General features: G+C 40.0%; 1 protein-coding gene across 8 annotated transcripts in view; it reads right to left on the bottom strand.

Annotated features, from left to right (window-relative positions):
• TMEM260 (transmembrane protein 260) overlaps nt 1–13,740 on the bottom strand; it is a 94,443-nt gene that overhangs the window by 23,586 nt on the left and 57,117 nt on the right. For 3 of the 8 annotated variants that reach the window (XR_010109759.1, XR_004666189.3, XR_004666190.3), the window contains one exon: nt 2,523–2,571. The exons of 3 other annotated variants lie outside the window; for them this stretch is intronic. Coding sequence is in view for 2 of the 5 variants with exons in the window: in XM_003831677.6 (XP_003831725.2) it covers nt 2,317–2,571 (255 nt within the window). In the remaining 3 variants the exon portion in view is untranslated. Of the gene's footprint in view, nt 1–295; nt 2,572–13,740 lie in introns of those variants that run through there. 2 more of the 8 variants (XM_003831677.6, XM_055097633.2) reach the window with 1 other exon arrangement.

The following is a 13,740-nucleotide window of genomic DNA, read 5'->3' as shown; positions in this document are numbered from 1 at the left end:
TCTAGGTACCATTTGACAATAATCTATACACAAAGCACGTTCAGCCATACACATATCTCTATAGTACAGACACATATTTAAAAAATTTTTTAAAGCAGAGTCTCAAAAAGAGGTCTTCATTTGCCATTCTTAAGGCTACTAATAGGAAATATAACTTTTAATAAGGTTCCTCAACCACCACATGCGTATGTAGATGCAGAGATGAATATTCACATACCTGTGTATAGATGTTCAGAAACAAACACAACCACCACGCATATGTGCAATCTCTTTTCTGAACCAATAAAGACAATGCTTTCCTAAGGAATGTTTGAATTTTATTGTACTTTTTTTTTAAAGAAAAGAGAATATCATAATCTTACACAATTTCTTTCAAATGGATAAACTTAGACAATTTATCAATGCTTCCTTACATTTTTACACCACGCTGAACTCCAACAGGTTTTTGTTTTAAGGTAAACCAGGTTTTTGGTCCTTCCCTGTGGAGAAGTTACTTTCAAGTCAGTGAAAGTTCTTGGCCCATGATTAAAAGTCTTTGCCAATTAGTACTCAACAACTTCAATTCATTTTTTTCTGGTTCAAGATGAGTAGGAGCCTAATAAGGCTGTGATAAAAGGGCAAAAGGCACTGAGAGCCAAAAGCGGATTAATGAGCTCCTCCATTTATTTGTCTTCCTAACAGCTGAACTGTTACAACTATTGACACTCTTCAAAAGGTTCCGCTCTGAACCCTGTCCAGGCACTGCAGGCTCCAATGGACATCTTCAAATCCAGAGAATGGAGGGGCAAGAGCTTCCCCTGTGTGATGCCAAAACCAACAAAGCCCCATGGATCAGGTAATGAAACTTCAGCTTTTCCCCCTTTGAGATTTATTTACTGGCAGCTGACAAGGGGCAAATTCAGCTCGAATTGTGCAGTCAAGGCCCTGTCAAGCTTTTAGAGGCACCCTTGTCTTGAAGCACCTTCATGACTGGCATTTCACTCAAAAGCCCTCGGCACTGGTCCTTAACAGCTTATGACATCACAAAGGACACTCCAGACAGATGCCTACATGGCATCCTGCAGCATTTTAAAAGAGAATTAGTGGTTTTAATTATGGTCGTAGTATGAAAGGGAACCATGCAAGCTCCACGGGAGACCTTTGATCAGACCCTTTTGCTAGTACAATGCCACGGAACTGTGACTATTCCTGGTAAGGGGCCTTTTCTTGCTGAATGACTCACCAGTGATCTTTGAATGCAGACAAGCTTCTAGCCCTCCCTCTTCATTAGTGAGCATTTCTATACAGGGGCCTATATAGTGCTTGGAGTCTAGGAGCTATACAATTGGGGGGAAAAGAAGCCCTACAGATTCTGGCCTCTACTTAGGAAGTGCTGAAGGACTCTGAGTGACTTTATTCATTAAAACAGGTTGCTATTAATTAACTGTCATAATAAAATAAAGAACTATTATTTGCATTTCTTACTATGTTCTCTTTAGTAATATGTATAAAAGATGCTTGTAACAGAAATGAATTTATTGGGCCACTTCCCCATCCCCCCCAATCCCTGCCTTTTTTTTCCCCTTTGCATTTTGGCAGCAGGAGCCTATTAATTATTGGGCCTAGATCTCTGAGTCCAAATAGAAATAAAACATAAATATAAAATTAATTAAGTAAATGCAAAATCTTTTTTACTCGCCAATCAGTTTCTGCAACTGAAATAAGCAAACATCAAATTAACTTTTTTTTTTTAGTGATTTCCAAGAACGATCTAAGACAGTAAAACACAAACTTTTTTCAAAATATCACCCATTTGGTGTTTAGCTTGAAGTGTAAGACTATGTAACAACTATAGCTACTTTGTAAAAAATGTACTCTCACCTAAAGCCTAACATGATTCATTTTTTTTTTTCCAGGAAACAGAAAATGTCTTTGGTCTGGTATTAATATCAAAAGAATTTAACTTTAAAACTGATCCCAATAAGCATGGCCCTTACGTAGTTCATGACCAATATTTAGTTATATGAAAATGGTTCATTGTCTTCTAGAATCTAATCCAGTGCCGTCATCTGGTGAAAGACTGGAAGTCAGAAGACTTTTCAAAAGCTTCTCACTGAAATGGTAATTTGGTAACACGGGATAAACAGAATTTTGCATAAATAGCAGACCTTAGTCACTGAATACCCCATTAAACAGTACGGCTGGACCATGATACTTATATCTGGGAGATGACTTAGTTTTAAATTTTTTATGCAGTTTCTTTTCTTGAAGGAAGAACTTCCGGACTTCAGAATTTTGGAAGCTGAACGATGAGCAGGTTTTTCATATTTTGCTGTCTCAGACATTTTTCCTATTTCTCAGACTTTGCAGTTCTTTTCTTAGGTGCTTTAGAGCACCTAAAATATCAGCTTGCTGTGGGTCATTCGGTGCTTTCTGAGAGTACAGACGGAAATGTCTGATGGTTTCCGATAACAGCACTTCAGGATCTGCATCTCTTGCCTGAAGACGCAGCATCCGCTCACAGGCGATGGCATAGTTCTTGTGCCAATTCACTGGGTGCTCCTTTTGTAAATAGACAATCTCCTTATAAAGCTAGAAAACAGTAGAAATGTTGGTATTCCATTGTTATTCTTTGACTTTTTTTTTCAAAAACAAAAAAACACAGAGGAATTAGTAACAAGAAAAAAAAATTCAAGCAGCCTCCAGTAAAAATCTAATCATTGCTAGGCCATGCAGAAAATCCAAGAATGTTACTGTAATTATTACAGTAGCAGGAGGCAAATATGCTGCTTCTAAAACTGCTTCTGAGGTTTTCAGACGTTGCAGGGGAAACCTAAGACACACTGTGTTAGGACAAAATGCTCTTCCTCCAGAAAGATGTTCTGGGGAAGGGATTTAGTTTTAATTCATGGAAAGCTATTTACTCAACAGGCAGAAGGGTTGAAACTCTAAATTTAGCTGTTGGAGAAAAAAAAAAAAACAGCTTTCTTTAGAAGACTGCCTGGAAAAAGAACTTGAAGGAATTTAAATTTTTGTCCCACATTTTTGACAAAAATTTCTCTCTACATTAAAAACAACGCTAGTAACAGTAGCAACGATAAAACAATCCAGACAAATTCATCATCAGAGAGGCTGGGTGTGATAGAATTTAAGAGATATCCATAAAGTGAGATACTGAAAAGCTTCACAGTATCCTGTAATTTACAATTTTGATAGTTAAAACTTTGCCCATAGGAATTTAGAATTTCATTTTTCAACATCAGAGACAGTATTAATTGGATAGAGTTAGATTTTTTTATACTGAGTTTTCTACAGGAAACATCAATAATTTAACAAATAAAAACGCAGATACAAATCTGCAAAATGGAATATTATAGTTGCTTACTTGGGAATCTCACAGCTTTCTTGGAGATTGTCAAGTTAGAGCTGTATTCACAGGAGTTACCTGTAGACTTTCTGAGTGCACAGAAAAACAATAGTGCTTTCTCCAAGGGACAAGTGCTTTTTGAATTAGACATTACATAATTTAGTTAAAAGAAACCCAATCATATTATCTATTTTTCCAATTCCTACTCCACGGCAAACAAATGCATACCTATTTTTAAATAGCACCCTCATGAAATATTCCACAATTCATGTTTGATATATTGTTTCAATAGTTAATAACCCTCAGTTGTCCAGCTTCCTTTTAAAGCAAATTTCCCCTTAGTTCCCTTTATTTTATACAATACGGAAGAGGCTGGGCACGGTGGCCCATGCCTGCAATCCCAGCACATTGGGAGGCCGAGGCCAGAGGATTGCTTGAGATCAGGAGTTGGAGACCAGCCTGGCCCACAAAGCAAGACCCCATCTCTAGTTATAAAAAATAAATGAAAAAAAAAGAAAAAATTGGAAAGAATCACCACGCACTTTCATATACATCAAGGTTACTGTCAGACTCCTACCCTTTTATCCTCTTGGTAAAATATTCAAAGTTGCTTTACCCTTTTTGTCATCATCCTTTTTTCTCCAGTGGTTTCTCTTCCTGAGCCCTCTGATAAGACACGGGTGTAAAGGCTGTAGCATGCTGCCTCACACAAAGCAGGCATTCAGGAACTGTTCAGTTTTCAAAATCCTACTAAGCTTTTTGTTGTTGTTTTACAGATATCAATTTTATTTTTTAAATTAAGTATAATTTTTTAAAATTTTATTATTATACTTTAAGTTTTAGGGTACATGTGCACAACGTGCAGGTTTGTTACATATGTATACATGTGCCATGTTGGTGTGCTGCACCCATTACCTCGTCATTTAGCATTAGGTATATCTCCTAATGCTATCCCTCCCCCTACCCCCACCCCACAACAGTCCCCAGAGTGTGATGTTCCCCTTCCTGTGTCCATGTGTTCTCATTGTTCAATTCCCACCTATGAGTGAGAACATGTGGTCTTTGGTTTTTTGTCCTTGCGACAGTATGCTCAGAATGATGGTTTCCAGCTTCATCCATGTCCCTACAAAGGACATGAACTCATCATTTTTTATGGCTGCATAGTATTCCATGGTGTATATGTGCCACATTTTCTTAATCCAGTCTTTGTTGGACATTTGGGTTGGTTCCAAGTCTTTGCTATTGTGAATAGTGCCGCAATAAACATATGTGTGCATGCATGTGTCTTTATAGCAGCATGATTTATAATCCTTTGGGTATATACCCAGTAATGGGATGGCTGGGTCAACTGGTATTTCTAGTTCTAGATCCCTGAGGAATCGCCACACTGACTTCCACAATGGTTGAACTAGTTTACAGTCCCACCAACAGTGTAAAAGTGTTCCTATTTCTCCACATCCTCTCCAGCACCTGTTGTTTCCTGACTTTTTAATGATCGCCATTCTAACTGGTGTGAGATGGTATCTCATTGTGGTTTTGATTTGCATTTCTCTGATGGCCAGTGATGATGAGCATCTTTTCATGTGCTTTTTGGCTGCATAAATGTCTTCTTTTGAGAAGTGTCTGTTCATATCCTTCACCCACTTGTTGATGGGGTTGTTTTTTTTTCTTGTAAATTTGTTTGAGTTCATTGTAGATTCTGGATATTAGCCCTTTGTCTAGTAAGGTGCAAAAATTTTCTCCCATTCTGTAGGTTGCCTGTTCACTCTGATGGTAGTTTCTTTTTTCTTTCTTTCTATTTTTTTTTTTTTTTTACTGGAGAATATAGGCTTTAATCCCTGGCTAATTCCATTCTCTCTTTTTTTTTTTCTTTTCTCCCTTTTTTTTTTTTTTATTTATGTTTTAGGGTACATGTGCACATTGTGCAGGTTAGTTACATATGTATACATGTGCCATGCTGGTGCACTGCACCCACTAACTCATCATCTAGCATTAGGTATATCTCCCAATGCTATCCCTCCCCCCACCCCACCACAGTCCCCAGAGTGTGATATTCCCCTTCCTGTGTCCATGCGATCTCATTGTTCAATTCCCACCTATGAGTGAGAATGTGCAGTGTTTGGTTTTTTGTTCTTGTGATAGTTTACTGAGAATGATGATTTCCAATTTCATCCATGTCCCTACAAAGGACATGAACTCATCATTTTTTATGGCTGCATAGTATTCCATGGTGTATATGTGCCACATTTTCTTAATCCAGTCTATCATTGTTGGACATTTGGGTTGGTTCCAAGTCTTTGCTATTGTGAATAATGCCTCAATAAACATACGTGTGCATGTGTCTTTATAGCAGCATGATTTATAGTCCTTTGGATATATACCCAGTAATGGGATGGCTGGGTCAAATGGTATATCTAATTCTAGATCCCTGAGGAATCGCCACACTGACTTCCACAATGGTTGAACTAGTTTACAGTCCCACCAACAGTGTAAAAGTGTTCCTATTTCTCCACATCCTCTCCAGCACCTGTTGTTTCCTGACTTTTTAATGACTGCCATTCTAACTGGTGTGAGATGGTATCTCATTGTGGTTTTGATTTGCATTTCTCTGATGGCCAGTGATGGTGAGCATTTTTTCATGTGTTTTTTGGCTGCATAAATGTCTTCTTTTGAGAAGTGTCTGTTCATGTCCTTCGCCCACTTTTTGATGGGGTTGTTTGTTTTTTCCTTGTAAATTTGTTTGAGTTCATTGTAGATTCTGGATATTAGCCCTTTGTCAGATGAGTAGGTTGCAAAAATTTTCTCCCATTTTGTAGGTTGCCTGTTCACTCTGATGGTAGTTTCTTTTGCTGTGCAGAAGCTCTTAAGTTTAATCAGATCCCATTTGTCAATTTTGGCTTTTGTTGCCATTGCTTTTGGTGTTTTAGACATGAAGTCCTTGCCCATGCGTATGTCCTGAATGGTATTGCCTAGGTTTTTCTAGGTTTTTTATGGTTTTAGGTCTAACATGTAAGTCTTTAATCCATCTTGAATTAATTTTTGTATAAGGTGTAAGGAAGGGATCCAGTTTCAGCTTTCTACACATGGCTAGCCAGTTTTCCCAGCACCATTTATTAAATAGGGAATCCTTTCCCCATTGCTTGTTTTTGTCAGGTTTGTCAAAGATCAGATATTTGTGGATAGGTGGCATTATTTCTGAGACCTCTGTTCTGTTCCATTGATCTATATCTCTGTTTTGGTACCAGTACCATGCTGTTTTGGTTACTGTAGCCTTGTAGTATAGTTTGAAGTCAGGTAGTGTGATACCTCCAGCTTTGTTCTTTTGGCTTAGGATTGATTTGGCAATGTGGGCTCTTTTTTGGTTCCATATGAACTTTAAAGTAGTTTTTTCCAATTCTGTGAAGAAAGTCATTGGTAGCTTGATGGGGATGGCATTGAATCTATAAATTACCTTGGGCAGTATGGCCATTTTCATGATATTGAGTCTTCCTACCCATGAGCATGGAATGTTCTTCCATTTGTTTGTATCCTCTTTTATTTCATTGAGCAGTGGTTTGTAGTTCTCCTTGAAGAGGTCCTTCACATCCCTTGTAAGTTGGATTCCTAGGTATTTTATTCTCTTTGAAGCAATTGTTAATGGGAGTTCACTCATGATTTGCCTCTCTGTCTGTTATTGGTGTATAAGAATGCTTGTGATTTGTGCATGCTGATTTTGTATCCTGAGACTTTGCTGAAGTTGCTTATCAGCTTAAGGAGATTTTGAGCTGAGACAGTGGGGTTTTCTAGATATACAATCATGTCATCTGCAAACAGGGACAATTTGACTTCCTCTTTTCCTAATCGAATGCCCTTTATTTCCTTCTCCTGCCTGATTGCCTGGCCAGAACTTCCAACACTATGTTGAACAGGAGTGGTGAGAGAGGACATCCCTGTCTTGTGCCAGTTTTCAAAGGGAATGCTTCCAGTTTTTGCCCATTCAGTATGATATTGGCTGTGGGTTTGTCATAGATAGCTCTTATTATTTTGAGATATGTCCCATCAATACCTAATTTATTGAGAGTTTTTAGCATGAAGGGTTGTTGAATTTTGTCAAAGGCCTTTTCTGCATCTATTGAGATAATCATGTGGTTTTTGTCTTTGGTTCTGTTTATATGCTGGATTACGTTTATTGATTTGTGTATGTTGAACCAGCCTTGCATCCCAGGGATGAAGCCCACTTGATCATGGTGGATAAGCTTTGTGATGTGTTGCTGGATTCGGTTTGCCAGTATTTTATTGAGGATTTTTGCATCAATGTTCATCAAGGATACTGGTCTAAAATTCTTTTTGTTGTGTCTCTGCCAGGCTTTGGTATCAGGATGATGCTGGCCTCATAAAATGAGTTAGGGAGGATTCCCTCTTTTTCTATTGATTGGAATCGTTTCAGAAGGAATGGTACCAGTTCCTCCTTGTACCTCTGGTAGAATTCAGCTGTGAATCCATCTGGTCCTGGACTTTTTTTGGTTGGTAAGCTATTAATTATTGCCTCAATTTCAGAGCCTGTTATTGGTCTATTCAGACATTCAGCTTCTTCCTGGTTTAGTCTTGGGAGGGTGTATGTCTCCAGGAATTTATCCATTTCTTCTAGATTAGTTTCTAGTTTATTTGCATAGACATGTTTATAGTAGTCTCTGATGATAGTTTGTATTTCTGTGGGATTGATGGTGATATCCCCTTTGTCATTTTTTATTGCGTCTGTTTGATTCTTCTCTCTTTTCTTCTTTATTAGTCTTGCTAGTGGTCTAGCAATTTTGTTGATATTTTCAAAAAACCAGCTCCTGGATTCATTGATTTTTTTGAAGGGTTTTTTGTGTCTCTATTTCCTTCAGTTCTGCTCTGATCTTAGTTATTTCTTGCCTTATGCTAGCTTTTGAATGTGTTTGCTCTTGCTTCTCTAGCTCTTTTAATTGTGATGTTAGGGTGTCAATTTTAGATCTTTCCTGCTTTCTCTTGTGGCTATTTAGTGCTATAAATTTCCCTCTACACACTGCTTTAAATGTGTCCCAGAGATTCTGGTATGTTGTGTCTTTGTTCTCGTTGGTTTCAAAGAACATCTTTATTTCTGCCTTCATTTTGTTATGTACCCCGTAGTCATTCAGGAGCAGGTTGTTCAGTTTCCATGTAGTTGAGTGGTTTTGAGTTTCTTAATCCTGAGTTCTAGTTTGATTGCATTGTGGTCTGAGAGACAGTTTGTTATAATTTCTGTTCTTTTACATTTGCTGAGGAGTGCTTTACTTCCAACTATGTGGTTGGAATTTTGGAATAAGTGTGATGTGGTGCTGAGAAGAATGTATATTCTGTTGATTTGGGGTGGAGAGTTCTGTAGATCTCTATTAGGTCTGCTTGGTGCAGAGCTGAGTTCAATTCCTGGATATCTTTGTTAACTTTCTGTCTCATGGATCTGTCTAATGTTGACAGTGGGGTGTTAAAGTCCCCCATTATTATTGTGTGGGAGTCTAAGTCTCTTTGCAGGTCACTAAGGACCTGCTTTATGAATCTGGGTGCTCCTGTATTGGGTGCATATATATTTAGGTTAGTTCTTCTTGTTGAATTGATCCCTTTACGATTATGTAATGGCCTTGTCTCTTTTGATCTTTGTTGGTTTAAAGTCTGTTTTATCAGAGACTAGGATTGCAACCCCTGCCTTTTTTTGTTTTCCATTTGCTTGATAGATCTTCCTCCATCCCTTTATTTTGAGCCTATGTGTGTCTCTGCACGTGAGATGGGTTTCCTGAATACAGCACACTGATGGGTCTTGACTCTTTATCCAATTTGCCAGTCTGTGTCTTTTAATTGGAGCATTTAGCCCATTTACATTTAAGGTTAGTATTGTTATGTGTGAGTTTGATCCTGTCTTTATGATATTAGGTGGTTATTTTCCTCATTAGTTGATGCAGTTTCTTCCTAGCCTTTATGGTCTTTACCATTTGGCATGTTTTTGCAGTGGCTGGTACTAGTGCTTCCTTCAGGAGCTCTTTTAGGGCAGGCCTGGTGGTGACAAAATCTCTCAGCACTTGCTTGTCTGTAAAGGATTTTATTTCTCCTTCACTTATGAAGCTTAGTTTGGCTGGATATGAAATTCTGGGTTGAAAATTCTTTTCTTGAAGAATATTGAATATTGGCCCCCACTCTCTTCTGGCTTGTAGAGTTTCTGCCAAGAGATCTGCTGTTAGTCTGATGGGCTTCCCTTTGTGGGTAACCCCATCTTTCTCTCTGGCTGCCCTTAACATCTTTTCCTTCATTTCAACTTTGGTGAATCTGACAATCATGTGTTTTGGAGTTGCTCTTCTCGAGGAGTATCTTTGTGGTGTTCTCTGTATTTCCTGAATTTGAATGTTGGCCTGCCTTGCTAGGTTGGGGAAGTTCTCCTGGATAATATCCTGCAGAGTGTTTTCCAACTTGGTTCCATTATCCCTGTCACTTTCAGGTACACCAATCAGACATAGATTTGGTCTTTTCACATAGTCCCATATTTCTTGGAGGCTTTGTTTCTTTTTATTCTTTTTTCTCTAAACTTGTCTTCTTGCTTCATTTCATTCATTTCATCTTCCATCGCTGATACCCTTTCTTCCAGTTGATTGCATTGGCTACTGAGGCTTGTGCATTTGTCACGTAGTTCTCGTGCTGTGGTTTTCAGCTCCATCAGGTCCTTTAAGGACTTCTCTGCATTGGTTATTCTAGTTATCCATTTGTCTAATTTTTTTCAAGGTTTTTAACTTCTTTGCCATTGGTTCGAACTTCCTCCTTTAGCTTGGAGTAGTTTGATCTTCTGAAGCCTTCTTCTCTCAACTCGTCAAAGTCATTCTCTGTCCAGCTTTGTTCCGTTGCTGGTGAGGAGCTGCACTCCTTTGGAGGAGGAGAGGTGTTCTGATTTTTAGAGTTTCTGGTTTTTCTGCTGTTTTTTCCCCATCTCTGTGGTTTTATCTACCTTCGGTCTTTGATGATGGTGATGTACAGATGGGTTTTTGGTGTGGATGTCCTTTCTGTTTGTTAGTTTTCCTTCTAACAGTCAGGACCCTCAGCTGCAGGTCTTTTGGAGTTTGCTGGAGGTCCACTCCAGACCCTGTTTGCCTGGGTATCAGCAGTGGAGGCTGCAGAACAGCGGATATTGGTGAACTGCAAATGCTGCTGCCTGATCGTTCCTCTGGAAGTTTTGTCTCAGAGGAGTACTCGGCTGTGTGAGGTGTCAGTCCACCCCTACTGGGGGGTGCCTCCCAGTTAGGCTACTTGGGGGTCAGGGACCCACTTGAGGAGGCAGTCTGCCCATTCTCAGATCTCAGGCTGCATGCTGGGAGAACCACTATTCTCTTCAAAGCTGTCAGACAGGGACATTTAAGTCTGCAGAGGATATTGCTGCCTTTTGTTTGTCTGTGCCCTGCCCCAACAGATGGAGCCTACAGAGGCAGGCAGGCCTCCTTGAGCTGTGGTGGGCTCCACCCAGTTTGAGCTTCCCAGCTGCTTTGTTTACCTGCTGAAGCCTCAGCAATGGCGGGCGCCCCTCCCCCAGCCTTGCTGCCACCTTGCAGTTTGATCTCAGACTGCTGTGCTAGCAATGAGCGAGGTTCTGTGGGCGTAGGACCCTCCAAGCCAGGTGCAGAACATAATTCCTGGTGTGCCATTTGCTAACAGCATTGGAAAAGCGCAGTATTAGGGTGGGAGTGACCCGATTTTCCAGGTGCTGTCTGTCACTCCTTTCTGTGACTAGGAGAAAGGGAATTCCCTGCCCCCTTGCACTTCCTGGGTGAGGCAATGCCTTGACCTGCTTGGGCTCACACATGGTGCGCTGCACCCACTGTCCGGCACTCCCCAGTGAGATGAACCCGGTACCTCAGTTGGAAATGCAGAAATCACCCATCTTCTGTGTCGCTCATGCTGAGAGCTGTACACTGGAGCTGTTCCTATTTGACTGTCTTGGCTCCACCTCCTATAATACATATTTCTATACAAATATAGACCTGTTAGATTGATGTTTGTTACTTTAATTTTTGCAAGTACACAGTTGGTGTATATATTTATAAGGTACATGAGATATTTTGATACAGGCCGCCATGCATAATAATCACATCAGAGTAAATGGGGTATCCATCACCTCAAGCATTTATCCCTTCTTTGTGTTACAATCCAATTATACTCTTTTAGTTATTTTTAAATGTATCATAAAAATGTATCAATGTTGTTGGCTGTAGTTACCCTGTTGTGCTATCAAATACTAGATTGTATTCATTCTGTCTCACTATATTTTTGTACCTATTAACCATCCCCAACCCACCACCCTGCACTAAGGTGTTGAAGTCCAAAATAGATGCCAACACTTCCAGGAGCATTTCCCCAACTGCTCCAGAGAATGGAGGCTCATTCACGACCCACCTACTAGTCTTCAGGCAGCAGGACAACTGTGCTACCTTTTTCTGGAACATTTTGTTACTGACACATTATCAACTTATTTTAGATGTCCTATTAAGTCACATGTACCATATCTTAAGAAGCCCATCATTCTTCATTATGTGGAATTATATTTCCTCCTCTATGTACATGTGTTGCTGTGATATTAGTCTTGGTGGATGTATTCTGTTAGTTGGGGACACCTTCAAATTATCCAATTTATTCCTATAGCATTGCCTACTCCCTGCCCTGCTCCCTGATGTCACCTGAACTTAATATTCTGTATGAGCTATTGAGTAGGATAATATAAATAGCAAAAATATATTCAAAAATATATTCTTTATGCCTAAGAAGAACATTCTTGAACAACTAGCACTGGGGGTGGTAATTCAGTAATTACCATGAAGTAATTGGCCTCATTTGTCTTGTAAACATTGTCACACATCTGGAGACTATGTGCAAAGGAGATACCAATAATCTGTATTCACTGAAAAAAAGGAGAGCTCTCTGACCCAAAGGGACAATAAATCCACAAATGAGCTTTAGTAGTAGCCTAACAACTGACCATGGAAGAGGTAGCTAATGAGAATATAAAGTATCAGTAAGTCTCAGTTTTCTCCCAACTAAATACTACTTGTTTTTCATAGAATTACAAGGTATTAGAGATAAACAGGATTATTACATGAACAGGATATGAAAGTGAAAGGAGATCTTTTTTTTTCTTTTTTAGAAAAAAAATCAAGGCCTGGAAAGGTTCATTGAGAAAGGTTCATTGATGCACAGTTGACAACTAATGGCAGAGTGGGCCTAGAAGCTGGGCCTCCTTACTGCCAGACAGAACTCCAGCGTGCTGCCTTCTATAATCAGGTATCTTGCTATCCTCAAGTGGGGTGTCTCGGAGGGATCTGCCTTTGCCTCCATGGCTTGCTCCTTATGGCCTGCTCTCCCCTCCCTCTCTTGCTGCCTTGCCCTACCATCTGTTTGGTTAGCTCCTTCTGATCTTTCAAGATGACACTCCAATGACATCCTCTCTGGAAGCCTTCCCTTCCTCCCTCCCTCACCAGCCTACTTCCCAGACTTCCCAGCTTGCTCTGGGTTTCTGTAGCACCCTTGTGTGCCTCTCACAGCACTCACAAGACTGAACTGTGACTGAGGACTTGATCTTCCATCTCCCTCTCTAGCCTGCCACCTTTTTGATAGCAGGGATAAGACTTAGTTGTCTCCAACACACTATTTGCTATGGAGTGGGTGCTTGAGAAATGCTTTGTGAGTGAATGAATAAGTGAATAAATAAGGAACCAGAAATCACAATTGAGGAGTAAAAGTAGTCATACTGATTGGACACCATGCTATTTTGTCTTAGCATCAAACACTTGTCCTGGCTGAGTAGAACCACAGCAGTCTAAAGATGGCAGAAATATCTCAGCTGCTCATATATACAGGTCCTACCCTCTGTTTTCATTGGCCCTTGTCAGGATATTAGTTTCCTATAGAGCAGACTCTGCAAGTGTCTCAAGTGGCCAGTGCCGTAAGTCATAGCAAAGCAGAGACTTGGTTACAGTAGTGCCACAGCAAGCCTCTTGTATCTGCTCCCACTTCCCATCAGAAAGGACCGATTTGTGCAAGACCTTCAGTGTGGCTGTGTCTTCCGAAGGCTAGTTTGGCTTCCTGGGGCCACAGTTAACACAGTTAAAAGACAGAGCCACCCTCCATGACTCTCTATCTCTTCTCATGAAATCTCAACAAGCCAAGGCCCTATCATTTCAAGTGTAGCCAGGGTCATGACCTTTGCAGAGAGAGTAACCAGCTAGAACTTGTTTTAAATGAAGCTATTATATTAGTTTCCTATTGCCACTGTAACAAATAAACAACATCCATTTATTATCTCACACTTCTGAAGGTGAGAAGTCATAAAGCCAGCATAACTGCATTCCTTCAGGAGGCTCTAGAGGAGACTCTGTTTCCAACATCCT

This window comes from Pan paniscus, chromosome 15 (assembly GCF_029289425.2).
Source record: "Pan paniscus chromosome 15, NHGRI_mPanPan1-v2.0_pri, whole genome shotgun sequence".
Taxonomy (NCBI): Eukaryota; Metazoa; Chordata; class Mammalia; order Primates; family Hominidae; genus Pan; species Pan paniscus.
This window is presented reverse-complemented; position numbering and strand designations above follow the sequence as displayed.